General features: G+C 50.8%; 7 protein-coding genes across 7 annotated transcripts; 1 reads left to right on the top strand and 6 right to left on the bottom strand.

Moving 5' to 3' along the window:
• Positions 1-4,399: 4,399 nt before the first annotated feature.
• Positions 4,400-5,292, top strand: BO94DRAFT_556210 (glutathione S-transferase family protein; the record flags this gene model as incomplete). The annotated part of the gene is made up of 3 exons (XM_025613845.1): positions 4,400-4,533; positions 4,603-5,083; positions 5,266-5,292. 3 exons carry the CDS (start codon positions 4,400-4,402, stop codon positions 5,290-5,292), a joined length of 642 nt encoding a protein of 213 aa, XP_025468177.1.
• Positions 5,293-6,851: 1,559 nt separating this feature from the next.
• On the bottom strand, positions 6,852-8,721 carry BO94DRAFT_464696 (putative C6 transcription factor RosA-like; the record flags this gene model as incomplete). Its single annotated transcript, XM_025608078.1, has 4 exons — positions 6,852-7,895; positions 7,944-8,208; positions 8,256-8,558; positions 8,612-8,721. 4 exons carry the CDS (start codon positions 8,719-8,721, stop codon positions 6,852-6,854), a joined length of 1,722 nt encoding a protein of 573 aa, XP_025468176.1.
• A 931-nt stretch (positions 8,722-9,652) lies between these two features.
• On the bottom strand, positions 9,653-10,016 carry BO94DRAFT_52599 (uncharacterized protein). Its single transcript, XM_025610338.1, has one exon. It carries the CDS (start codon positions 9,960-9,962, stop codon positions 9,711-9,713), a length of 252 nt encoding a protein of 83 aa, XP_025468175.1. The 5' UTR covers positions 9,963-10,016; the 3' UTR covers positions 9,653-9,710.
• A 4,580-nt stretch (positions 10,017-14,596) lies between these two features.
• BO94DRAFT_52589 (uncharacterized protein) lies at positions 14,597-15,234 on the bottom strand. Its single transcript, XM_025610329.1, has one exon. The coding sequence runs from the start codon at positions 15,077-15,079 to the stop codon at positions 14,756-14,758; it is 324 nt and encodes a 107-aa protein (XP_025468174.1). The 5' UTR covers positions 15,080-15,234; the 3' UTR covers positions 14,597-14,755.
• A 680-nt stretch (positions 15,235-15,914) lies between these two features.
• On the bottom strand, positions 15,915-19,712 carry BO94DRAFT_52305 (putative importin beta-2 subunit). Its single transcript, XM_025610202.1, has 3 exons — positions 19,321-19,712; positions 16,465-19,074; positions 15,915-16,406 (listed from the first exon to the last, which is right to left on the bottom strand). Exons 1-3 carry the CDS (start codon positions 19,420-19,422, stop codon positions 16,305-16,307), a joined length of 2,814 nt encoding a protein of 937 aa, XP_025468173.1. The 5' UTR covers positions 19,423-19,712; the 3' UTR covers positions 15,915-16,304.
• Positions 19,713-20,818: 1,106 nt separating this feature from the next.
• On the bottom strand, positions 20,819-24,103 carry BO94DRAFT_491402 (SacI domain protein). Its single transcript, XM_025609153.1, has 3 exons — positions 23,769-24,103; positions 22,911-23,650; positions 20,819-22,851 (listed from the first exon to the last, which is right to left on the bottom strand). Exons 1-3 carry the CDS (start codon positions 23,977-23,979, stop codon positions 20,929-20,931), a joined length of 2,874 nt encoding a protein of 957 aa, XP_025468172.1. The 5' UTR covers positions 23,980-24,103; the 3' UTR covers positions 20,819-20,928.
• A 722-nt stretch (positions 24,104-24,825) lies between these two features.
• BO94DRAFT_585176 (DUF803 domain membrane protein) lies at positions 24,826-26,482 on the bottom strand (the record flags this gene model as incomplete). Its single annotated transcript, XM_025615676.1, has 8 exons — positions 24,826-25,306; positions 25,361-25,652; positions 25,712-25,872; positions 25,929-26,019; positions 26,082-26,172; positions 26,275-26,300; positions 26,353-26,396; positions 26,469-26,482. 8 exons carry the CDS (start codon positions 26,480-26,482, stop codon positions 24,826-24,828), a joined length of 1,200 nt encoding a protein of 399 aa, XP_025468171.1.
• Between the last annotated feature and the right edge of the window lie 1,414 nt (positions 26,483-27,896).

Below are 27,896 nucleotides of genomic sequence, written 5' to 3'. Positions count from 1 at the left end.
GTTAAAGAGCGAGTCCCCAACCGAAAAATTTGGCTCCAACGTCGTCATACAACAGCGATCTCCCCAAGAAAATTGGCGGATACCTGGGAGGTATCTTTATAAAAGGATTAAAAGATTATACGCATGAATGTCGAACATGGCGGGCGATGGGTTGAAGTGAACGGTCTGGATTGCCATGATCGGAAAGGTATTCCTTTACTACTGCGGCCATTCGGATTGATGAATCGCCCTCGTCTATCGAAATGTGGCTAATGACACAACCAAAACTCGCCCTTGATATATGGTCCGCAAGCTTCTATGCACACAACGAGTGTAATTGCTACTTTTTTGTGAGACTTGATTACACTGCAGATAAGCTGGGGAATTGGCGTCCAGGGCGGATAAGTTTTCTAGGATTTAATTGCTACCTATCACTCCTATATTCGCTCCCGAAGAAGACTACAACGATCGAAGTGCCCTATACTCAGTGTAAGTTACCCTTTATAAAATGTGAATGAGGCCCAAAGGTTAATCTTCGACAGTTCAATCCAGAGACTGCAGCCCTTGTACATGATGTCACTAGCTTCCGATATCTGCATGGTTTGTATCATGGTTACGAGACTCATTGAACTCTCTGCTATTATGCCCAGGGCGGTTTATAAGATGATACTGATCATAAAGTATCTCTGCCTCTCTTTCGTTGCTCTATCTTCATTCTTGACTACATTTCTTTCTAACATTTATTCCAAACATCCTTGATTTGGTCTTCGAATAAGTCGATGATGTCATGTCATTCCTACGATGTTTTTCTCCATTCATTCTACGATCTGTCTTATGATATCTGTAATGTATTTATCCTCATCGTTTCACCATAACCACGTTTAGATTATTACAGTATTTCAAGCAGCATTCTGCGTAAAGCCAAGGTCTTCTATTTGGATCCGAAAAGCTACATTGGCTTTCCATCTTTGATGAATTGAACGCCGGCCAGTGAAAGTTTGAGATGATCCTCGATGGAAAGAAAGCTTTTCAACAAGTTCTGTTATTCCCCAAAGAAAATGGCATGTGGGGTGCTGAATCGTGCATTCATTTTTGATACAGATGCTTATCTATACATACACTTTTCATTGAGATGATCTTTTATTGACTGAGGATGTTTATCGCATTACATGAAGAGACATTATGGCATACATTTCATCCCAAACAGCCGGTAGTAGTAGTGTTGAAGTCAACATTAAGTGAATCAGTACCTCTGCACCTGCATAAAGATTGATAACATATCATTTCTCGGTCCTGTGGCCTGTGACCACTGATTTGCGAGGACTTTACATCTTTGTATGCACGTGTAACATATTGGGCAGTAAATTTCCCATTTGATGGAGTTCTTAAACAAAGATTGTATAGGAATTAGTGTCATGTTTCCGAAACTTCCCATTACATACATGAGCATGCAAGGCTTATAAGGCAAGTACAGACTGTGTCAAGTTTCTGGAAAATGCGGATAAGTCGGAGAGTGCATCCGGATCCTGCCCCTCGTGGGTAGGAGATATCCTACACAGGTTATGTAATCCACGACGAATCAAACCTATATAAAGGGGCTTGAGACCATTTATTCTCCTCAGTATCAATATTCTTCAGTATCAGAGGAACAACGAGAGTGGGAGTTGGCATCATCGCATCCGGTGGCAGTCCCTCTTTCTTCACATCACTCTTCATCAATCTCAGGTTCTTTTCCACTGTTTCTGCCGTATTGAGATTTTTTAACTCAAGCTCGGATCTATCGACATGATACAAACCCGCTGTTCTCTTGGATTGTGCTTCCAAGTATCTTGATACCGTCGGATGCTTCTCAACACAATCTTATATCACTGGGAAATGGCTTTTACTAAACTGTCGACGGCTAATGGATAGGACCTTTTGAGAGCACCTCTCGGCTGCCTACTACACCAAGTGGCCAACAACCTGGAGCTATGGGCTCAGATCTCTACCTATACATATCACTTTCGTTTTCATATGCCAAAAGTGAAGCTACTGCAAGTGAGCATGTTAGCTTGCAATCACTCCGGTTTAAGCATGGAGTAATAGAAGGTTACCGGTATATGTCTAATCAGATTCTATCTTGATGCCCGACTCTATGATTCTTCTGCATGCGACGACACTGGGATAAGTTCGAAGGCTGTCCTGAAATCTAAGATAAACGGTGTTCTTCTCGAATTATATCACCTACATTTTGAGAGCCTTGTGACATATAGCAAGATTGCATGTTTCACTACCTTGAACAGATACTACGTGGTTCCAGTACGCCTAGTATCTTCACGGCGTACAGAAATTATCCAAGTTCCTCTCCTGACGTCTAACATCATCGCACATATTGTATACGGGATTTGAGACAAAATTATGCTCCAACCCATCAGTCTGCAGTGAACATTATCAGTGCCTTACTCGTCAATAATAACAAGAACTCGGCCTTCAAGGATATTTTCACCCGTTTGATGTGTTAAGATAAGCGTCTTTCCCACAGCGAATCGACGCTCATCGACCACTCATGGCATGAAAATAGCCTAGATCAACAGTCAGAAAGACAGCCACCACTTCAGCATAAGGGTTCCCTCAAAGGAGTATTCGAGGAGTTCCTCGGACTCTGCAAGTTTGAATATCAGGGAAAGCAGCAGTCAAACCTTCAACTTTGAGGGATTCCGCAATTCTCCTACCCACAGTCAGAACGAATAGCGATATAAATCAACCGTTCTATGGTATCAGTTGGAAGGAGTCTCCTGGCAATCAGTCAAAGCGCTGTCCGGAGTCCATACATGGCTGGGCTCAAATTCTTCGTTGAAATCGCCAAACCTCATGAAAATAGCCTGCTCCATGGCAAACTGGATATAGATGCATTGGCGGGTACGCCAATCTGTCCTTGGAAGGGTGTTGATTGACTCGTGATCTCAAGAGAGATCCCACTGCTCCGCTGTTCCGATGGGCGATGAGGCATGGTTTATCCTGGGATCATGGATCGATTTGAAGTGCGAGGGGGATACCATCTTACGATGGTATTCTCTACCCATGTTCAGAAAGTATATTTCTAGTCAACTTACCGTTACTCACGCTTGCAGAAAGCTCAACAGGCGACCATAACTGAGAAGTTCTAGGGAAGTTTTAAGCTACTGTCACAAATCATTATAGATTGACTAGGAGTTCACACGAAAGCTCCTGGAACCAGAGAGAATGGTTTGGTTGGAAAAAGAAGGATATAACTCTGGGCTGCTGAAGCTGAGGAAAGAGTCCTTTGTGAGCTGCTGCTGATGGAATTGATTTGATCTTCTTCACTCGCAATTTAAGCAACATGACTCGCCAATGTACGCGAGACTGCACGGAATACGATATAATGGACCCTCAACGGTCCTTTGTCTCAGCACTCTTTCGTATTGCCTGTCTTGATCGATAGACGACTCAATCTACAAAATGTAAGCTTCACCCAGCTCACTAACTTTAAAGATGTTGTCTCTTGATTCCTGGTGGCTGTCAAGCATATCAAAATCCCAGGGTTATTGATGGATGGGGCACTGGAATGCCCAGGCTATGTTATGATACTTATTATTGTGCATCCGATCAGGGTGACTAAAACACGATACCACTTACAAAAAGCTATTATAGCGTTGATTTAGATGCTTGAAGGTATTTATTTGGGCGGTTCTGCATGACTTGTGGTCTGCGGTGATTAGAGGATATCTATGGGTTAGATTGTTCTTCAAAGTGCAACTAAGAACTCTAAAATGGATAGTGCTTTGCTTACTGGGTATCCAAGGACATGGGATACATGCTATTTACTGCAAGAGGATGAACATGGCGAGAATAAAAGCAACACAGGATTGGTATCGACGCATGACTCTACTACCTAGCAGGCTCCGAAGCAGACCGAACAAGTTCACTCAGGGGTATCTAACTCAACCAACATCAGCAGATCAATAGGAGTGAAGGAATGGGAAAGCGTGATGTTTATCATTCCGACTCTGTACATGGAATATGTCAGCGAACCAAGAGGTCTTTCTGGCTACTAAAGCATCATGGTATCCAATCAGCACCCAATTTGTTCACTTGAAAATATTACCTGTCTCACTCAAATAATACACTCAGACTATTCTTCAAACACATTCACACATACTTCTCCAAACTGTACTTAACCTGCTTTATCAATCATACATCCTTGAATCAATCCTAATACCTATCCTACCAAACTCATCAAACAAAACCCGCCTAGCAAAATCCTCTGGAGTTATCAGATCCGACCCTCCGATCCTCCGCTAAATCCGAGATAAGATGTATACCAACCACTATAAATACCTCCAACACTTCAACAAATCCACCTCATTCAATCCCATCCCACCATCCCAGCTAACCTCTACAACTCAACAACAAAACCACCATGCTAACAATCCACCACCTCGAACGATCCCAATCCGAACGCATAATCTGGCTCTGCGAAGAACTCCACCTCCCCTACGAACTGAAAGTCTATAAACGATCTCCCCTCCTCGCTCCTCCTGAGCTGCAAGCACTGTGCTTCCCCCATCCCTCCCCCATCCCTGTCTTCACCCCCCACTAACGACCCACCTATATAAAAAAAAGACACCCCTCCCGCTCAGCCCCCATAATCCAAGACGGCCCCGTCACTCTCTCCGAATCGGGGGCAATATTCGAATACATCCTTACGAAACACAACCCGACGCACGCCCTCACCCTACCACCCACTCACCCTTCCTACGCAAACTACCTCTACTTCCTACACTTCGCCAACGGGACTTTTCAGCCGGCGTTACTTCGGTATGGCCTCGTCATTAAGAACAACTTACATTTACAGGAAGAAGGAGGAGGAAGGTTCAGTGCGCAGCTAGCGATAAGGGGTTTCGAGCGCGCGTTGAGGATTCTGGATGAGAGGGTAAGGGGGAATACGTGGTTAGCGGGGGAGGAGTTCACGGCTGCGGATGTGATGATGGGGTTTAGTTTGACGACTATGAGGGGGTGGGTGGAGTTTGGGTTGGAGGGGTGGGAGGGGATTAAGGGGTATTTGGGACGGGTGGGGGAGAGGGAGGGGTTTAGGAGGATGAGAGTGAGAGAGGGGGTTTGAAGGGGGGGTTGATGGTAGGTAGTGATGATGATGTGTTTAGTATGACAGGGCAATCTCAACTACTTATACTTACTATCCCATGTTCATGTCAGATAGATGTAAGATAGTAGAAAGTACCTGGTCATATCTCAAACACTAACCCAATCCTTCAATCCTGCAACCAGATATACACCGCATCAGGAGAGTTATGACATTGTTTCAGATGATGATCCACCAACACCAATCTCATACATAGTATGTAGTGACTGTACACAGCCATAGTGTTTAATCCAACCGATCCTCATTCATCCACAGAAACCAACACACTCGGTAATTACACCATATCCCTCTTCTCATAGCTAACAGTAGGCAGAGATATCACCGAACAAATCCTCCACTTTAACCCCTCACAATCCTTCCAGGTAGAAGGATTACCAACAGCACAGCACCGCACAGACTCAGATCTATAACACCCATCCCACGTCAGAACATAGCATACATAGATCTGACAACTCACCGCTTATCTGCATAATCTATGTACTAATGCACATTCATAAAATAAATCCACTCATAAATACTGACCTGCTACATAAAGTCCAAAATAGTATTCTTCTCCAATTTGTACCTATCTATCTCTCCCTTCTTACGTATTATATACCATAAGGCATAATCAGACCGTTAGATAAATAGTACCCCAATTAACTCACCAACTCACTCCACAATAATAATATTAAGAGGAATAAGAAGAATAACCCCACTAAATCAAACCATAGATAATGATACCCCTCCCCTCTATATAGTATGTATGTACCCACTAGGTACCTAGATAGTAGTAGATATCCCGCCCACCTCGCAAATGACGCAATGAACAAAACACCAAGACACTAACACTAAACCACCGGAATATCCCCAAGGTACTAACTAAACCAAACCAAACCAAACCTAATCAAGTGTTGGTTTCATCTTAATCCCGTTGGTTCACTAACCAATTAGATCCATTCATCCAGATACCTCTTCCTACTGATAACCAGTACTCCATACCTATTTACTCACTCACTTCCAATTTACTAGACTAAACTAAACTAACTAACTAACTAACTAATAATCAAGTCCCATCTATCTAGTATCTAGTTAGTACGAGTTAGTTCCTCAACATATCCCCAAACCCCTCATATTACAGGATTTACTCAACCCAACAAATTTCCCCCCCGAACTGAAACTAAAAATACACAACACGTGTTGGATGGGGGCCATTGCAGATCGTCACTTCCATCCCGGTCTGTCCTAGTTTTCTAGAGTACACTAGGGGGAATCCTGCGGCTAACTGGGTTTGACTAACTATCTAGGTACTTAGTAAAGTGCTACGTAGGTACTAGCTAGGGAGGTGGTTGGGGGTTGAGATTATTATCAGTTTTGGTTTTGGTTTGGGATTGGGATAGAGGGGTGTTTCATCATTACTTATTTACTATTCTTGTTTGTCTGTTCAAAGTAGGTAATGTCCGAGATTCATTAGGACTTGACTGCCTTCAGTCAAAGGGTATATACATCATATCACATAGAAAGAATCGCTGCTGCCTCATGATAATCACAATAATCAATCGCTAGCGTACTATTAAAAGAAATCATCCCACCACCTCTATTTCGCCCATCCCAAGAGAATCAAAACCAAACACCAGACTGTTCCACCAGTCCATCATCCCGCTTTATGCCGTTTTCCGTTCCGTTCCGTAGCTAATCGACAAGGAGAATAAAATGAAAGTCCAGAGGTTGATCAATGCCAACCCCTCTCGGCACCAGTCTGGTACCCCCCCACGACCACTGGGGGGTCCTCGTACAGCTGTACGTTTAGCCCCAGGCCGCCGCTGTTCATTCGCGGAACCCCCCCGCACACCACATCCCCCATGTACGGGGGCGGAAACCCGGGTGAGTGTTGCAAGGATCCCGCGTGGCTGTAGTCGGAGAGATCGTCACGAGGGTCCGAGAGCAGTCGCGGAGACGTCGGGTAGAGCGCCTGCGACGCCGGCGCCGTCACATATGCCCCGCTGACGTCAAACGGGGGGCTGGCGATCGTCACTTCGGGTGGGGATTGCAGGGGCGGGGTGTAGGGGGCGTAGGTGGCCGATGCTGAGGACGGGGAGGAGGATGAGGCGAGCCGGTAGTCATGCAGGCTGTGGTACGGGCTGGGAGGGGCCGGCGAGTAATGGTCGAGGGAAGTGCGCGGTGACCACTGGAGACGGCTTTTGTATCTGGCAACGGTGTGGCGAGGGAGGTCCATGGCGGAGAGCGCCAGCTGTGAATCCGGGTGAAATGGGTCGGCCGTGCTGCGGGCCACAACGATGCGGTAGATCTCTTCGATCGGACCGATCGACAGCGGACCCAGGTAGGCACCTCCCAAGTCTGGGAACAAACTGTCGAGGACGACGCCGACCCCGAAGAACTGGGCCAAAACGGCCAGCGAGCCGATATCCGCGTCTTCGGGTCGCAGCATGGCCGGAGGGAGCCAGAACAGCCACTGGCGCAGCGGTTGCATGCGCTCAAATGCCTGCTCGGGAGTCTGGGAGAGGAGATCTCGCTGAAAGTGTCGGACAAACTCCAGGAGATCTCCGATGCGGCGGTAGTGCTCATGGTGGTGTGTGACCCGCTTCTGGAGATGTTGGAGGGCCACGATGGTCTGGTCGAGGCTGGCCAGGTCTTCATCCTGGAACTGGTACCCCGACATAACCGGGGTGTTGGTGCACCCCAGATACCGTTGGTTCTCCAGGAACATGGCCAACTCGGATTCCTGCTTCCACAAGGGATGCATAGAACTCAGGACCTGCAGACGTCAGTATTGTCATCACGGCGCCAAACAAAGAATACATACAGTGGTAAGACCCTGCTGCAAAGACGCCCAGCTCTGCCATTCCGACGCCTGCCACGACAGGATGATCGAGGCAGCCAGGATAGCATCGCAGTTGTCTCTGGAAAACGCCCCCAGGGCATTGTGGAGTCCCTGAATGGCGACTCCACGGTGGTGGTATGCGAGTTGCTTGGTCTCCTGGTTCCGGGTAATCCAGGCGAGGTGAGAGGCGGACATGGTCAGGATCGCACTCATCACAAAGTCGTTGGAGAGAGCAATGGCGAGGAAACTGCAGATTGTCAGAGAGGAACTCCCACGCTTTCTGGCAATACTTACGTGGGCATCTTCTGCGCCCAGATGGTGCAGCTGCTGAAACCCCGTCGCTGAAGATCGATGGAGAGTCCGATAATGTGGTGGATCAAACGCAGATCAGCCCGTGACAGCTTGGTCCAGCTGGTGCGTGGGAACTGCATCAACTCGGCAAACGGGGCGATGCCCGTGAAATGCCAGTTCTTGACCTCCATTTCGATCTCGGCGGACATGAGGAGGTCGGGCACGTTGCGGATGGATGACGCGTCGTCGTGGACCGTCGCAACGTCCATGTAGTCGCAGCGACAGTTGTGCTTGGTGCAGTTCCGACTATAGCGGTCAGTAATGATCAGATACCACCATCACCACCAGATCAGACATACCATTGTGGAAAAGTCTCGTCACATCGAATGTGCCGCCGCTTGCATGTCTTGCAGCCAAACCGGGACTTGGTGTGGCTCTTGCGAGGAGGGCCACCACCGGGACCAGCCATATTGAAGACGAGACGTTGAGATGAAGAAGATGAAGAGTGATAGTGGATACAAGGTGAAACACACACGAGAGAGAGACAAAGCTCGAGCGCTGGGGAGTATCGGGGAGAAGGTGAATGGAAGAAGATGGGGGGAGACAAGATGCGGAGATGGAGATGGAGATGGAATGGAATGGATGGATGGGTGGATGGATGATGAATGGAAGGGCCAGGCCGGGATAATATAACAAGGTAATATGATAAACCCAATCTGATCGGAGTCGAGCAATGCCAGCCCACGGTTGGCTCGTCCAGTGCGGCGTCCAAAAATAACCTCGAGCCGCAGCCCCCCCCCCCAGTGAAGAGCAGCAGAGATACACGTGGGGAATACGAGAAAACGGTGCAAGAATAATAACGATGCTCGTTATTTTTCTCTCTAGTGGTCCTGCCTTGCCCAACCAAGACGAGTATAGTATAGCATGTAAGAAAAAAAAAGTATCGTCAGGCAGGAATTAGTGGAAGAGCAAGCAGCAAGCGTAGCAGCAGCAGCAGCGGCCGCAACTATAAGAGGCGGAGGAAAGCGAACAATCCGTAAATCAACAGGTCAGGACCGGCCGGCCGGTAGGGAACAAGACCTGCAGCCACTTTTCACTTCAGCTGCGGGTCGAGGGACCCCGATGGTGGATTGGTAATTAAAGGATGAAAAAAAATAATCATCAGATTGGAAAAGAAAAAAAAAATGCAAAAAAACAAATCAGAAAATCGATCGTTGGCAGTTCAGTTCACCCCTGCGGTCAAGAAAAACAATACTAAAATGTTACTAGGGACAAACCGAAAACCGACAACCCAGAAAAATGAAATAATCCAAATAAATAATATAAATAATCAGGAAAAATAAATTAAATTCCAGCCAGCGAGAACGGGTGGAATCTCTGGGGTTAGCGAAAGCCAAGATGTTGAGCGCCACGGTACGACCGGTCAGATGCTGATCTCCAGACACTCCTCACAGCCAGTCAGGACCGGAGCAGCTCCGGAAAAGGAGAGAAAAAGAAATACGGCCACCACCGTGGTCGTCTAGGATGCTCACAGCAGCCAAACTGCAAAAGCATGCTGGTGGGGGGTAACCCTGGCCAGACAGGCCAGACAGGCCAGACAGGCCAGACAGGCCAGACACGGGGGAGGAGCAGCAGGATCGGACCATGGCTGCAGGCAGGGGGGGTTAATTCGATTCTTCTGGATGACGCGGGAAGGAGTGATGATTTCATCTGGAAGTGAAGAATCGACCATAATCATCCTGGTGCTCAGCCAGCAGCTCAGCAGCAAGCCAGCAGCCGCCAGCAGCAGCTTTGTCGCAGACGATTTTCGGATTATTTGCGAGCATTTGAGCCTCTTCCGCCGAGAGGGGACTAGCGCGGGCGAGCCAGCTGGATCCACATGCTGATTCGGGATAGATTTGGACCAGTCCGTGGGATGTGATTGGCTACTAAAATAACCCCAAGGCCAATGAAGACGAGAGCACGGGGCGGCCACATGGCAGCATCACCGCCAGCGATGGAACTGGAAAAAAGTGCTTGGGCCATCCGTTGAAATGAAACACGCCAGAAGCGAATGCCTGCGCTGCTGACTCCTGCCCGTCTCTCCTTTGCCTCCGTGATGACTAGCAAGTCTAGGAACTTCTCTAGGAGCAGTCTAGTCAAGAGGATCCTGCGATCCACCGTCCACCTGATTTACTGGGTTCCATCTTTTTGCTTTTCCGTTTCATCTTCCCTTCCCCCCATTCATTCCCCCCATCCAAGTGGGCGGGACGGTATCCACGCCTCCGATGCCCGCCTCTGTGCCCAGTGCCAGTACCAGTGCCAGTGCCCGCCTCTGTCCTACTCCTCAGGTCTAAGCCGCATCAATCTGGAGTTCATCGCCCATTCCACGGTCAATCGATGGAACCCTCAAACTCAAACCATCCGTCCTCATTAAAAAAAAAAGAAGCAAGTTCATCCATTCCCAGAAAAACATCCCTACGCCGCAAACCCAGTATCATGCCACAGCCCTTCTAGCCCCCGACCTGGTGGTGGCGGGCACGGTCTAGGAATGCCCCAGGCTCAGTTCTCTGGTAAGTTGACACACCCCCGGTGGTCTCCTGGAGTCCAGATAGTCTGGGCGGGGTCTGCGGAATCCTCAACCCAAACTCTGGCGGGATCCATCTCTGGTTCCGAAGCGCTGCCTTTCCGTTACCATTATTGATATTGGTGGGGAGTGCTTTCCCCATACCAAGTGAGCGGCGCTCCCTCGTCCTATGGTTCTCTCCCATTTAGACTTGGGCCGGGGAACTTTACCCTCTGGTGCTGGCATATTGTTGGTTCGTTGTTGGGCTGTGCTGGTCGATAATATGACACACAGTAGACAGCCTGTCAGGCCGGTGGAGTCGCCGTCTATCATCTAGATCGGCTCTCGGTACCTTCCTCTGAGGCCTACCCTTTTGAGACGGAGGCGAGGCTTCGGTCTGACATCCCTTCTGGGAAGTAGTCACCGGGGACGCGGTAGGCAGAATGCTACTATCAGATGGTCTGTAGCCTGGTAGGTAGGTACCCCGTTCCTTTCCAGAGCCTCTGCCTAACAGATCATCCCCACGGAGTGCCATAGCCCATAAGTCTAATTAGACCCGCTCAACTGTCCCAGCCGTCTTCACGTCCACAGCCAGATGTTAATCGGTGGGCCATCGAATAAGATCACGGATGGACACCGATCCTACCGTTTCGGGGGATGTCAGGATGATCGTTATAGTAGCAGGGAAGCTAAGAGTCGCCGCCCGTGCTGGGATCGCTGCCACGATTGCAAAGGGAACGGTATTCGACAAATCGTGACGATGCTTCTGCTTGCAAGCAAGCAAGCAAGCAAGTCAGGGTCCTCATCGGAAATCCCAAGAATGACCGGGGTGGGATTGTAGACATGCCATTGGACCAGGGCAGCACCCCATGGCATAAGCGATGGAACGCTGATTGGATGGCCCGTAAATCTTCCCCCTTATCCGGGCCAGTAGGTCCTTTGCTTTTTCTCCTGCGCTTCACCCCTCATTCATTCATTCATCGATCGCTTGCCTCCTCTCGTGGAGATGTCAACTTTGGTCCAAGTTCCCTGCGCCAAGCACCGAAGTGCGCTGAGTATTCTCTTCGTCCCGCGCGACGCTCACCGAAGGGTTTGCCTTGCAAGGCGTCCTGAGCGCACCGTTCATGGTGCCTGAAAAAAGACCCAACCCCTCCTCGCACCCAGTGGAGGGGTGCACATTGCAGGAAGTCATCTAAAATACTATTCATGGTCATGTCACAACCTTAAAGTGCGCTAGGGTGGAGGTTCCGGTCGCTAGTCATTGCGCCTGGGAGATGATTTCCCCTTTCCGGGGTGGGTAATGAACAGTTGCAGCGGGTCTCGCAGACGGTCTTTGGATCGACATCGTAGATACTAGATACTCTGTAGGTCCCGACAAAGTCCGACATTTAAAAACGTGGTTTGTACAGGTCCTTCCATCTCGCTTGTAGTAGGTATGGTATCTATGGGATACCTTTCGCACCGACAAGGACGTCATCAGCAGGTGGAAATCTCTGAATCTAGCCATGACAGCCGAGCAGAGCGCAGACAAAATTCCAATCTGCAGGATTGATTTCGGTCATTGGCCGTGAGGAGGGTGCCCAGGGGTTGCTAGTCGGCCATTCTACTCTTGCCGAGCAGACCCTGTGTAACGGTGCAGGAGGCCATGCAGCCATGCAGCATCCGACCCGCGCACTCCTTTAGGGGGGGGCCAGAATAAGTACAACCCCCAAAAACCTGCATACTTCAATCTATTATGCGCCGTCCTCAAGGCGATGGAGGAAGACCATTGCCAATACACCCACTCACCTGCCCTGCTTGAGAGCATCCATGGCGTCCTAGTCTTGGGACCTGGAGTCAGTTAGGTTTAGTCCCGGCCGAGCTAAAGTTTTAGATCGAGGCTGTAAAAGTCCCTAATCGACCGGTGGGGGCTCTCCTATCACGACTGACGGCACATCCATCAGTCCATGGGGCACCTGGGATGGATAATGGCACGTCGCCAGAGAATCCTCGTAGCTTGGGCCTTCCCTTCATAGAAGATTCGGTCCTCGATTGCAGCAAGTGGGGCAATCCAAGCGGTCGATGATGATAGACGCGATCCACCGAGAATCGAATCGAATCAACGCGCTCTAAACTTGGCCGGGCACCTTACCTCAGCAGACATATGCAGCGAGGGCAGATCGCATTCTGACCACCGTCATGCACAGGTAAGCAGACAGTCTAGTAGTCCACATGCCTTGGGGCATGCGATACGGAGGTAACACGGTTTCAGCCTCGACAGATGGAAGCCAATCTGATCTGGCGATTCTCGGTTTCCAATCGACCGGATGAAACAACGTCAGCTGTCATACCCATGGCCAGCCCGGGCTCTCGGCGGTTTTCTTTCATCAGACGAGAAACTCTAGCATGGCCGGAGATTATGGTTATGGTTAGTTGGGGGGGAATGGTACAGATCGAATCATCAAATGAAACGGGAGGAAGGGGGAAAAAAAAGGAAACAAAGGAAGGCGGTGATAGATACCGGCCTGAAGGGTAGAGTTAAACTACTGAATTAAAGCTAAAAGGAAACCTCCACGACAACATTGTTTAGTCTGTTGATTGGAGCCAGGATTGAGAGCCCTGATGGATATCTATTGGATAGACAGGAGCTGGTAGGGTGGAAGCCAGAAGAGTCGGTCCTTTAGTTTGGGCACGCTTGGACATTCGCAGTCTAGTGGGAGACCAACTGGCTGGTCCGACCATCCAACCTTCAGCGAGTCGGACCCATCGAAACTCTGAAGATGACCCAGAGGCTAATTCGGACAAGGGTTGCTGGTGCCAAACCATCCGGGGCGGCGGGCCGGGTCCACGGTCACGGGGAGGCTGAGACTGTAAGATTGGCACTGGAGCCCTTCCACCAGTCATCGTCCCCTTCATCCGACCAAGTAAGCTAAATCTAGAGCCCGCCTGACAGCGGAAAACGCCTCGACCTGCATCACTGATGGAGGATTGAAGAGGGAGGAGGAGGGGTGGTTGCATGCGTCGTTGCACAAAGCCTCATTGCCACGTTTTTGTCCCGGCGATCGCGACTAGGCCATGTGATGACGGAGGAGGAGGAGGGATATGCGCTCATCGCCTAGATCCCTGTCCACATGTCAGAAGTTGAGGAACCGAGAGTGTGGGAAGGAAAGGGATGCTGGTCGGTCAGTCAGTCAGTCACCTCACCTCACTATCTACCTACTACTGACTACTGACTCAAGCTGGACCCTTTTCGGCCGCCAAGTTGTATTTGAGGCGATCTCCAGGGCCGACCATGGTTAGTTCGTCGACTTGGGTTGCTGCAGGAGTAGATGGATTGATAGATAATAGATTAATCGTAGATAACTGATATCGATTTGAGACACCGAAACACTCGGGCGAATCGAGTCTCTACAATGGCCGCCCAAAGTACCCTCGGTCACGGGGTCATCGGAGGTCATTGAAGGTTAGCCCACCTTGGCTAACCCCAGTCAGGAAACTGTCGTCGGAGCAGGCCGACCCAGATCTCAGCCGGCCAATCACCACATTACGGCCATTCTCCGCATTGGACGGCGACAGACAGGGAAGAGTGGACCACTCACAGACACTGACCGACACTGGCTCGGCAGATCCTGTTCCAAGGGCCAATGACAACCTCCGCAGTGGCTCAGCCCTCGCCAGATACAACCGCATCCGGTTAGTGCGGGAAGCCCTGGGCCCAGGCGGCCTATGCCGCTTTGGGATCTGCCAACTTTATCCTGGGAGAAATAATATTAAGAGAAAAAAAAAAGACAGTAAAAATAAAAATAAGAAAAATCAAATGGGATGATGTTCAGATGCTGAGCTGAGGGGGGAAAAAAGAAAGAAAAGGCGAGACCAAAACTAGCCCCCAAAAACCACGGCCTGGGATCAACCATGTCAGAACCCAATAACCCTTCCATTCCTCGTGGCCAACCTGAAGGATTACCCACCACCAACTTCCTCAACCCGAACATCCCAGCAGATCCAGCCCGTCGGGCGACCTATCGAAGTCAGTGACCACCGGTCCTCGGAAATGGAACCTCCCAAACACACACAGCCTCATTCGACTTGGGGAGAGATTGTCAGACAGGTCACAGTAAATGGTGAGTAGGTAGGCGGCCAGGCAGGCAGACGGGCAGGCAAGCAGGCAAGCAGGCAAGCAGGCCAGGAACCCCCGTCCAACCAAATTAGTCAACGTAGTATTATTATTATTCTTCTTCTTTTTATTATTCTTAATCTTACTACGGAGACATATGGCATGTCCAAAATCCGAAAACCTGCTCATGGCTTTTCAACTAGCGGCCGAAACATTTTCGCTTTCGCCGTGCATACCTCATTGGGTAGGAGTCACTACTACTATACACCACCACTACTTATTACTTATTACTTACTATCCCTAGTAAGTAATACTATGATGCTTAGATAAACTGGAGTAAGCCGGTAACACAGGGTGACAAATCCCCCCCCCCCCCCCAATTTTCTTCCTTCTGCATGGAAGATTCGAAAGAAAGACTGGCGGGAGACATAGTGCTTATGTTCTGACGTCGACTGAACATGGGTCGTGAGTCATGCATCATCAATTTCGCGAACCCGTCTCTGATCTGGCTGAACCCCCCCCCTTCCACTGATGTAGTGATGTCACACAAACCGCCTGTTCTCCTGGATCCTATCGGAGAGGCCGAACTGCTGGCCTGGAACACTTCCAGACCGGGGTGCAGAGCACCCACCATGGATGTTTGCAGCGACGTGGGAATGTCCGGTCGGGCGATGAAAGAAAGGTACAGGGGTGGAGCGGGATGATGCCGACACTGCTGGACACCCGTCGCGGGGAGACTTGTCAGGTACCTCCCCGTACCCTATCTATCCCGTCCAAGTGGCAGTCCTTTCGGAGCTACGATAGGGAGATAGATGGTCGCGGAGCGGACCTCTGCACCTGCGTAGATAGCTCCTGTCGATCAATCATCATGTCAAATCATTTACAGCGTGCAGATTGATTGATAACGTGGTGCACCACCATTCAACGCCAACGGCAAAGGCACTGCAGGGCAACCGACACCCCTGCGTGCAGAAAGGCTATCTAATTTACTATTCTACTAGTCTATCTAATAACAAAAAGGTACAGGATTTCAATCATCATGCGTCGATCAGGCCATTACGCATCTCTCATTGTTCATTCCCTCGCCCCTGGTATATAGTCCCGAGCTATACTATCCCAGGTGTCTTCCCCAGATGATGTGTTTTTTTTCCACGGCCCAGCCCATTAGCCCTCCCTCTATGCAGATCCCGACACGGCGATCCACGCACAGTCGAAAGAAAAGGATTCAACACGCCCGATCAACCATACCCACAAGATGGCGGTCCCATCCATGCTCACTCCGCCCGGAGATCGAAAAAGAAGCGAACGACCGAGCCAGGGGCCGGCGTGGGAGAAAGGAAAGGAAATGCAGTTTTATGCGCCTTTCGCCATGAATTTTGCTTTCAAACGAAACATTAACATGACAAACATAGATCTAAATCTGGTATACAGAACGAAGTTTCTGAGCAACATGGGCCGGAAGTTGCGACAGGAATGAATCGAAGTTGGGTATCATATTTTTGTATCCTTGCAGCACCTGCATCAAAGTCAGTCACGCCTTCTTCTAGAGAAATTTTGGAAATCTGGGGTCATACCTGCTGGAATGAGCTCTGGATGTCACGATAGTCCTCCTGGTTCATCGATTTGCTAGGGAATGCAGCGATAGCCTGGAAGTAGTTCACCAGACTGGATTCCATGGCTTCGGGGTTCTTCATCACTACCTGGTTGAACCCCAGGAAGGCGGAAGCCTTTTCACGCGTGAACTCAATCTTGTTCATCGACTTAAGGAAGGCACCGGCGTATTCGCTCAGACGAGGCGCAAGCTGGTCGGAAGAGCAGATTCCAAGCCGACCCAAAGCCATCGCAGCGTTCTCGTTTACCGAGTCGATAATCTCCTCGTTGTTAATGATGATGCAAAGTCCCTGGTACAACTTCTCCGTGTACGGAGACAGCGCAGCTTTCTCGTTGACGGCGATCTCACCGCACGACCAGCAGGCATTGTTGAGAACGCTGAATCCAGTGTGGCGGTCATCGTCGCGGATCAGATCCAGATCCAGTTGTTTGATCAGGGTTGGCATGATGTTTGGGATGAAGGGCTCGAGCTGAGGGTAAATGTTGATCGCACAGTCACCCAACAGAGCGTATGACGACTGACGGACTTCATAGTTCGGATCCTCCATGCAGAAGCAGAGCAGGTCAAAGAACCGGGGCTGGGAGTTGGCCACTAACTCGCCGCTCTTCTGCGGATCAATCGCCTGGATGATCGCACTCAGAAGATCTAAGCTCGTGACCAAGAAGTCCTTGTCCGGCTCATCGATAGCCTGGTTGTTAACGGAAGCCATATACTCCTGCAAGTTTTCGTAGATGATCTTGATGCACCGCTGGAAAAGAGGAGGAGCAAAAGGAGAGAATGCATCGCCGTAGGCCGCCGCAATGTATCCTAGACACTCCAGTAGCGGGAACAGCTCCCGAGATTGATCTGAGACTTTGTTGTAGCGATCAATGAGAGCAGGCATAAGGATCTCTACCAGCTGAGGCTTGGCCAGCTCTCCCATGACGCACTCAGCCAAAGTCTGAACACAGTCATACAAAATATACATGTTCCGGTCCTTGTATTTTCCGAAACATTCAACGAATTGCCGAAGGATTGGCTCGCAGTACGGAACGAGGTTCGCGTCGGATTTCTCCTCGAGACTCGCAAAAGCGGAGGCGGCTGCCTCCTGCACCTTCTTGTTGCCGTCTAGCATCCTGCGCAGGATACCCTCCATCATAGGTTCGAAAAAGCGCGCTCTTTCCGCGGGGTCACCCAAGTGCGATGCCCATTCAGAGTATCGGCCAAGGCACCAACAGGTGATCTGTCGAACTACGGGGTGGGAATCATTCAGCAGCGAGATGAGGTACGGGACGAGATCGGGGAGGTGAGGAGTGACCGCGTCCATACAGCCGTCCGCGACCGCACCAAGGGTCAAGACAGCAGCTTCCCGCTGAGGCCACTGCTCATGGCGAATGGTCTCCTTCAGGTAGGGCAGGATGATTTCGAAGATAGGCTCGTGATACACATTTGAGAAAACGTCCAACGCAGCAGCGGAGCACTTTCTGAGCGTCCACTCGTCCTCGGGATCATCGCCAAACTCGGAGTCCTCGATCTCACCTTCACTAAGATCGTCGTCCTCGGCCTCCTCCTCGGGAGCTGCGTTGCCGTTCGCTTGTTCGGACTTAGAGAGATCGAGCCGTCCGGCCTTCGACTTGGCGAATTGTGGCTTGAGGTCTTCCTCCCGGTCTTCGACCTCCGCATCGTCTCCCTCGGCAGTCAGCCGGATCGCTTCATCCTCATCATATACCATGCTTTGAAGCAACACCGGGACGATCTTGGACATGTGGGGAGCTAGCGGCTGCTGCAGCTTCACCTGCTCGCCCGCGACGAGCCAGAACTCAGCCGCGTCGAGCGCAAGCTCGGGATCTTCTCGGTTATGCTGCTGCATGATGATGTAATTGACCAAGCCTTCCATGTGTGGGATGAGCTTCTCGGGAGAGAAGTCTACCAGCTGCGCGAATGTCTGACAGACCGTGCGGCGAACGTCGGTACTTGAGTCATTAGCCAGCTGGAACAATTGCGACAAGAACAGATCCATCGAAGCGACCAGGGCTTTAGGGCGGTGGGGAAGGAAGACGTGGATGGTGCCCAGCGCCATTGACCGGACTTTGGAGCTTTGGTTGGATGTGAATTCGAGCAATTTCGGGATGATCACATCGAGAGGGCACTGTCCTTGGTAGTCACGGTCGAGGATCTTGCGATTATCCTCACAGACCTTGGAGAGGGCGGACATAGCCGCCTCCTGCGCCGTGGGCTGAACAGTTCCCGAGGTGTTGTCGACGAGCGTCAACAGCTCGTGAAGTACGTCAGGCCAAGCTAACAGACCGGCCTGTTGAACCAATTCTGTGATGATTGTTCCGGCAGATTTCCGCACGTGCGGGTTTGTGTCGCGCAACCCGAGCAGGGTGGCTGATCGGATATAGGTCAAACAAGGCTGGGGGATAGTGTTGTACGCAACGTGGATTTTCGTCTTGAGGTTCATCGCAGCGGCGAAACGGACCAAGTCGTAGGACTGATTGTCCATTCCCAGGACCGGCGACGCCTGCGGAGTGCTGAAAAGGTAGGTGATATAGTTGACATAATCGGGCGATGAGGTTGCTTGTACTAGCATCTATCAGACGACAGAAGAAAATAAAGAGCTCCAGTCAGCCATTTTGAATTTTTCAGGGAGGCGAAAGACAGGTCCCTAGACCGATAATGGAGATAGAGAAAAGCTGGTGAGTGACAAAAACGGGTCGCCTTCCCAAAGATGACCACTTTTTGAAGGCAGATGTGCGGAGAGAGAAGCAGAGAGGAGAAAGAAAAAAAGAGACGACGATGACGGAGAGAGGGGAAGAACGAAAGCGAGAGAACATACCTGTTCGGCCTGCTTTTGGACTGGGCGATCGTAGGGATTGAGGGAATCCCTGAGGCAGCAAGCCAGCTGCCTCAATGGATCGTCCTGCGGTTGCCACTCCATTGTGTCGCGAAGGTGGAAGGCAGAGGAGGGAGCAATTGCGGGAAGAAGGACGGTCGAGAGAGAGGAAGAGAGGGTGGAAGGGACGTTGTGTAGCCCAAGAAACCCCGCCCTGGACTCTTGTGGGAAGCGGCTCCAGCCCCTTCTTCCCCGGACAGGCTAAAAAAAAAATTGAAGACAAAGGGAAAAAAATTGTCTGAAAGACTAGACAAAGGGAGCCGATGGACAATCAGATGCGAGAGCTGATGGAGCGCTGATGAGGCGCACAAATATTCCCAAGTGGACCAAGTCGCAATCGAGCCAGAAGCCCGTCCGGTGACGACAAGAGAAAATTCCCCTGGCTGGCGGAGGGCAGGAAGACGCCGACTCTCTTCGTGCTAGCAACCGCGGTGGAAATACAGAGGGGGCTAGTGGTGGTAGCATACCGCAAAACCCATGTACCTGCTGCGTGGCCGTGCGCCCGGGAGGTACTTGGTACTTACACTGCTGGGCGGTTCACACCCTCTCTGCCCACGTCCTGAACCATCGCGGACGCAGGAGAGCACCGGAACATGAGGATCGATCCAATGAATCGACTCAAACCATGGATTTCTCCGTCATCCCGAGGGCCGCACCTGCAAGATCCTGTTGGCCCTTTGGGGCGATGGGCAGTAATACATGGACGATGTTTATGGCGGGTATCGTCGATGGTGACCCTCTTCTATCTTTCCGAGGTCTGGCGCCTGCGGTAAGAAGCGAGACCGTAATTAACAAGACCACCCCTCCGCTGGCAAGGCAACCAGCAATCTGGTATGGTCATCGGGGACTATGCCCGATACCTTTTGTTACCTCTTGTAACCTCCTGATACCTGCCTTACGGGAGGTACTCCGAACACAGCCAGCCCAGAGAGGGGTATCGGTTGCTGTGTCTCTCCACCTCCCACCTTCTACCTTCTACCACCATCTAGTGCTATCTACCTAGCTTCTGTTCCTTTTCCCACCTGCATGGCATATAATACCCTTTGTTAGCAAAGTCAAACAGGACGACTCCTAACAAACCTAGACAAATGCCAATAGATCGAGATAGCGTCTGGTGGCTGAACCAAGAAATGCACGTACCCTCCTAGGTATCTTCCTACTAATGTACATCTATGCATCTGTGCCATCCGGAATCCTGGACTCGGTACTCATCTACCCTCGTGCTTGCCTGCCCCATCATGGGACCGGTCGGCGGGGATCAGGCTATCGCCCGCTCCAGAATGACCTGTCAGAGGATATCGTGCGTGTTCCACGAGCTCCATCAGAGCTGTCTAAATCTAAAGTCCGCCTGAGCTCCTACGACCCCGTGCATATGGCCGATCGCGATCGATGGAGCGTTGACCATGTATGTACCCCAGCAATGTATCTACCGATTTACAGGGCCGTTTTTGAACCTCATTGACATTAATCTTCACTGGACTGGAAGTATGTAGAAATAATTATAGACCGAAACCTCTTCCTCCTTCCCCTGGTGCAGCTTGTTAACCCAGTTTAGGCCCAGACCAGTTTCTTGATGTCGTAGACCAAATGCTCAAGGTACCCAGTACGCTTCTTTGCCTCTTCTACTGAAATGATGTCTGACGACTCAAGGATGGAGGATCGTGCCCCTTCCTCATGTTGTGCCTCCCCTGCCATCACGGCGCGCTCGATTTCTTCGCATATACTCCGAACCCAATCTGGTTGGCTTACTGTCGCGCTTGTCGAACTTGGCGGGAGCGCCTTGAACGCAATGAGCCGCGTGGTCAGTCGCGAACCTCCTTTGAACCACGAATACATGTTCCACTCCGTACTAGGACGCGAATTGCTGTCGAGGGATTCCGGGGTGACCTGGCTCTGGAGAGACCGGGTGTTGACCCGTAATGCATTCTCATCACCGGCAAGATATTCGATCACCAGCCCAACATTATTCCGCTCATCTGTCTGTGCCTCCGTCAGGACCGATGTGACATAAGTGCCATGGTTGATCCGTGTCACCGAGTGCAAGTCGATACGTTCATACGATAACACCTTGTCGATGTTCCAGTCAAAGCGACAACTGTAGATGGCTGCGTCTGTCAGCAGAAGCACAGCCTCCTCGAATGGCAAGGACCTCAGAGTATTAGGCTGCCGTGGGGTCAACATAGTCCAGCCACCTAGGAATTCCTCCGACTGGTCGCTAATGACGATCTTGCAACTAGTATCGATAGCATTCTGCCGGAGCTTTTGGACCGAGATCCCGGGGTCTGTAGTTTGCATCTCCACCGCAAACTCCTGGAACACTTGCGTAGAGACATTACCCAGGAGATAATCGATACACGCCTGCGAGAAATAGTCGTTGACGATGTTGTTATAGTAGCGGGATAGGGTGAGGCCGAAGTCATTCAATGCTCCTCGATAATCCCGCTTCCGGGTCCTCGTATAGTCACCCTTTAAGGCCGCTGTCGAGGAGTATTGCTTAGAGATAGCATCTCCATTATCTGCCCAGAGTGTATTGAACCACCGAGTAGATGAGTCACGGCCTAGATCTATGCTGATGCCCTCGCGCTTCAATTCACGCTCGAGGGCCCATTGACCAAACGCGCATTGCGCGACCCCAGTGCGATCGAGACAGTCCATACAGTTCGTGCGCACAATACCTATTTGGCTCTCGAGAACAGTGTCGTTCTGTATAACAGTGTCGCCGAATTCATTCAAGGTTGCCTCCAGGCGATTCACGAGGCGGCTCACATTCTCAAACTTCATTCCCCGACACTCATTGTGGAAGTCAAACCACTCTAGTGCGAGGGGGACACCATCTATGCCCCCTGCCTCATTCAAGGATTTCGTGTACTTTTCGTATTGCTCTCCCAGTTTCAACTCGCCTGCTTGTTTGTCAATAAGTGAGACCCCCTGTATCTTTCCGTATCTTCGACTAAGATTCCGAAAGTGTCTATCAAAGGCAAGCTGGTTCGTTTCCGTCGAATGATGCAGTACGGGGACCGGCTTGAATGCATAAGGTGACTGCGAAAAGTACAGCGGGATAGACCCGCGCACTTGAAGGTAGGAGTAGACATTATGAGACGGATCCCACTCAGGAACAGAAAGAATCTGTTCTGTCTCCACTGCATTGGCAGTATTCCCCAAATCGTCGACACCGCGACGGAGATAGCGCAGACCTGGGCGCTTGACTGAACGGCGGGAGATCAGGGTGAGGAGATAGTCACGCTTCTTGTCGCTAGTTTGGTCTGCCTGTGCTTCTTGCTTGTCACCCAGTATGCGCCCTTCAAGAAGCTCCTCTTTCGGCTCCCCCTTTTCTGGGGCGTGAGTCTCTGCTGTAGATTCTGCAGCTTCTACGGTGAATTCTCGCTGGCCAACAAAGCCTTGCATTAGTGGAAGAACAAAATTATGGGCATCAGCTGTTATGAAGGGAGCCATGAGATGACGATTCCAAAAGTACTAGGAATAATCGATTAGCATATCCCTCTTCACTTCAATGATGAAGGTGAGGCTCATACCAGTTCATCCACAATCTTGTGCAACGGCAGATGGTTCTTCAGCGATGACTCTTCCTGTGCCGCAAACTTTCTGGTGAGATCATAATCATATGCGAAGAAGAAATTCTGGGAAGAAAAGATCATCTTCGTATAACGTAGCAGCTTTGGAAGCAACTCCACTGTTGGATCAGATGAGAAGGGCTCTCCAAGGGTCTTGGGTGTTGCATCATTGCTCTGTGAAACAGGCTTCGTACGTTCATCATTCACATCAGAGGCTCTAGAATCCGACTCTGCAGTCGTCCCTCTGGAATCTCCCGCGAGTGTCTCTATAGCAGTCTGACCTGCTGAGCCAAGCCCTGGTAGTCCGAGAGTTTTCCTCGACAACCAATTTGCAGCGAAGCGCCCGAATCGGACCCTCTTACCGATCACATCTTCAGCGATACTGCCGACACTGCGAGCTCTGGAATGGGTGATCTCCTGCTCCGGAGAAGCTGGTGCAGTGCTGATCTCGGTGTCGCCGCCTTCAGTTTCGGTGTCTGATATTGTGCTACTGTCGTCTGAGGCAGTCTCTCCCTGGCCACTCTCTCCGTGAGACAGGCTTTCTTTTGCCTGAGAGATCGCGCGGATCGCATCTGCTTGCGACGATGTAGGAATCACAGCAACATTGGTTACAGCGTAGATAGGTTTCCCTTGGATCTGAGCCACTTGTTGTCGCTGCGTTATAGAGATGAGGAAAGAATATGACGCAACGGAAAGGAGCCCTTTGGTTCAGGTCCGACGTCAGCTATGCGCTTTCGAGACAGAATTGGGTATGCGACTTCATCTCAAGAGCGAGACAAGCACAGAAGAAGGCCACACTGGCAAGAGTGGACTGCTTACCCACAAGCCCATAGGTTTCCAAGCCGGAGTCTCTGTCCTCGTCGTGGTCCGACGCGAGCGCCGGGAGCGAGGAAACCTTGTTGGTCTTATAGTCGATACGAAGAGAAGCGGGTTCATTGTTTCCAGCATGTCTTAGTCCATTGCCGGGCGACTGAAGGATCAGCCCGTCGACGGCGGCGATGATAACTAGTTTTCGCAGCAAGCCAGGCATGTCGCTGGATATTCGCGGGGTTGGGACGGTCACGGTGAGTGGGGAAGCGCAAAAGAAGAGCGCCGATAGCTAAGCTGCAGAGCCGAGCATCTCTAACCCATTTGTCCACAACACTGCCTGCATGATCATCGCTAGTTCGCTACACATTTAAGAGTACTTATAACTGGGGGGCCATGGTGTTGAAAAACAGGCCATCTGGGTAGCCAAGGAGCTGACCCCAACGCTTGCTCGGCCAGCGTGCGACATCATCGATCTTCGAGCGCGAACCCCACTGCGCCCAACCCAACCAGCCAGCCCGATCTCGAGAGCCATCGTCCCTTTACGTCACTTTTGCCCCATCCACCACGCGGTCAAATACATACGGTGTACTTCAATAGTAACAAGTAGGATACACTCATCAAGCCAAGCTCTCAACCAGGTCCGCAAGCCAATGCACAGGGTCTATCTTGCAAAGTTTATCCTAAGGCCTATATACAGTTCGGATCTATCGCAGGCGTTCGCCCGCGATTCATGCCAGACGGGGGGAGAAACCACAAAAGCAACAGAAGGGGTAAAAAGCAAACAATCCCAATGCACATCCAAATCATTCATGGGCATCTCTGGTTCCTCATCCTGGTATTTCCTCGCACGTGCAGACAAGTAAAAGTACAATGCATCCAGAAAGCGGCACCTTTTCCATCGAAAAATCACAGGTGGTCGAAGGTAGAAGAAGAGGTGAGAGAAGCGCCGGAGGCGGAAAAGAAAAGCAAGAGGGGAAACACAAGGTAGAAAAGAAAAACGTCACAGCAATATTCTGGGTCGTAAATTAAGCCAGCAAGCAGAAAACCAGTCGGGGGTCGTATCATTCTATAGGGCGGAATTCTTGTTGGGCTGATGAGAAGAGCGATCTACCTCGTCACTTCGCTTATAAGTAGGACCAGGCTCCCCGTCACTGTCTCCGGCCAAGTCGGAGAGCCCGAACGCCTGGTTCTCGACATCGTAGGCGCGCATGAGCCCTTCACGGTCCCCGTGACCGTTCATGTAAGCGCCCGAGGAGCTCCGACGGTGAGGCTCATTGCTGCGACGGGATTGCATGGATCGCCGCGTCTGGAAACCCGCAATGCCGTCCGTAGGGATTCCTTCATCATCGAGCTTCGAGTTGAGCATTTGCCGTCCATCTGGGTCATGCCGGGATAGATTCAAAAGATATACACCGGAGAAGATAATCAAGAATCCACACAGCAATGAGATCGTGTTAACAGCGTCGGTCGTGTTGAACCCCTTGAAGAGAATGAAAGAGGCGCACAAAGTCGCAGTTGTGAATGTGACGTAGTAGAGAGGGTTGACGCTGCCAAAGGGCGTCAGTGATTTTGCAGGTCGCGCAAGCTCGACATCCACTTACATCGATGTAGAGAATTGGTTCAATGCCTTGTTGATGTAGTTCATCTGCGTCAAAATGCAGAACCCCGTGACAATCATAAAAACGTAGGTCGAAGCCTGTGTGAACTGATTGTTGCCCCCCAAAGTAAGCTTCACCGCGATACCAAACGCCTTGATGGACATGACAGATACGGAGCCGACTGTGGAGCAGATGGAGATGTAGATCAGAGGGTTCCTCTTGCCGTATACGGGAGCGACGCGGTAAATCATGACGGTAGAGAAGATCGCAACCGCAAGACAGTAGACTAAGAATCCTGTAGATGGATTGGGTCAGCCTACTAAAGTCGGAACCGTGACTGAGAGTGGCTTATACCTGGTTGCAGCGCGTAGCCCAGTATCTCGTCAATTCTCTCCACGGGCTTGTCCGGAGGTGCATGAAGGACAATCACGACCGAGCCAAGCAGACACATGGCACATCCGAGCTTCCCCAGAACCCCCAGTCTTTCCTTGAGGAAATATGAGCCCAGGACGGCACTAGTGCGGGTTAGCGTATTGCACGGAAGACCTCGACCAGCAATGTAAAGGCTCACCCGATCAAGACACTTAGCGCACCTAATGGTGTGACCAGGATGGCAGGCGCGAAAGCATATGCGGCGAAATTGGCGATCTCTCCAACGGCCACTATGATTCCTTATCAGCTCCTCACACTCGAGCAACAACGGATAGAACAAGGGCTGGCGTACATGTAATAACACCACCCCACCAGATGGGGCTTTTGAGATATGAGAACCCTTCGCCTTCAAATCCATGTCTCTCGGATGCTTGCATCAAACCCTGTATGACAAAATTAGTCGCTCATTCGGGGCGACAGTCGATACCGACGACAGAAGGCAATTCCGGCGGTTATGCGGCGGCGGCGATTGGGGACGAACGAACCTTTTTCGTAATGACAAAACTTGTACCTAGAGAACCGTCAGCACATACAGAAGAGGAATCAGGGAGGGCACCGCATACCAATAGCCATTGTAGATGTAATGGCCAAAATAAGGCCGATATACCTGCACACGGTCAGCATACAGCGATCCGACGATGGCCCCTACGGCCAAGACTGCAGCAAGGCCGTTTCATACTTGTCGGAGATCATCGTGATTGTCTCTTGGAGCTGATTGCTCCTCGCGATTGGTCGACTTCAATGCTAGCGAGTGTTGGGACAGGTGTAGTCCGAGCCGGAGCTGAATGGGAAGCACGACGGAGAGGCTGAAGTGGACGGTTTGGCGTGGTTAATGACTGACTTGAGCGACCTTCAGCCAAGCATTCGGGAGCGCGCCAACAATGACCGATTGTCCAGGGACAAGAACGACGGCGCCTGGTAGGTAAGGACAGGGCAGGAAAACAAAGAAAAAAAAAGTCTGGTGGCAGAAAGGAGGGAGTAAGCCGGACTGGGTAGGATGCTGCAGCCTTGATGCGGCAGTAGGTTTGGGGGGTCGAGAACTCCTGCGATCGAAGGAGAGCTTGTTAGTGACCTTGTCGGATCCTAGAGGCTGGCTGCCTGCGCTCGTGCGGTGGGGTTTTCCCCTTCAGACGGAACCGGCCCGGATCTGGACGCGCGTATGTGGTCACTTGAAGCGAGTGAGAGAGGCGAAAACCCAGATACTGCTGCTCGAGGGTACGCAGGCAGAGACGACTTAGCTCAAGGTCGCAGGAGTCTCGAAAAAGCATCGACGAAAGAACAAGAGGCGGTCGACGCCATCCGGAGAGGACACCAGTTGATCTCTGATGGGAGCGTGACCGACACAGGCAGTTGTACTCGGCTGAAGTGCCAGATCAGTATTCAGTACGGCCTGCGTTACCGGGCAGCGTTTAATTAAACTTACCATACCTACTGCTGTACAGCCAGGAATGATTCCCTACTAGGCCCTCTAAATATAGGTAGGCGTCATGTCTAGCAGCAGGGGAGGAGAACTCCTATTAGCCAGTCCAGCTGCTGACGCCTTTCTAAAGGAAAGGGGAAATAAATACTCCGTCCACCCGGATATACTGCTGCTTTCTTCTGCTTGCTTGCTTGTTGCAATACGTAGTGAACAAGATCTCCTCCATATTACGTATCGTATGTATGGATGGGTCAGGCCTGCGGCCTGTGAGAGCTTAGATAATCGCGGTTTGCAATGCCTTTGGTAATGACGCCTGAAAAGAAGGGCAACGGTGGCCATTCCAGTCACCCAATCAAGGCCTGCCAGCCACCGCCCGGCCCCTTGAGGAGCCTGGTTTCAGTATCCGATCGGCGTTTTGAAACGTAAGGTGCCGACTAAGAATAGGAACCTGGAACTGGAACCTCGCCTCAATTCTGGTTCCGGGGTCGACATCTCCAGCCTTGGTTAGGTCCATTACCGATCGCTTGAGCATTGTTACGGCCTTGGCATCGAGAGATGTGCATCTCGGTGCCGTCCATATGAACATAAGATTCTATCCACTATCCATACTCATCTTATCAGGGATTTGACACGTCTAATAACACATACATCATGCGTAAAACAGCAACTAGTCATGATCGTCTAGCA

The sequence above is a fragment of the Aspergillus sclerotioniger genome (genome assembly GCF_003184525.1).
Source record: "Aspergillus sclerotioniger CBS 115572 chromosome Unknown BO94scaffold_12, whole genome shotgun sequence".
Classification (NCBI taxonomy): Eukaryota; Fungi; Ascomycota; class Eurotiomycetes; order Eurotiales; family Aspergillaceae; genus Aspergillus; species Aspergillus sclerotioniger.
Note: the sequence above shows the minus strand (reverse complement) of the source record. Positions and strands in the feature narration are given on the sequence as shown.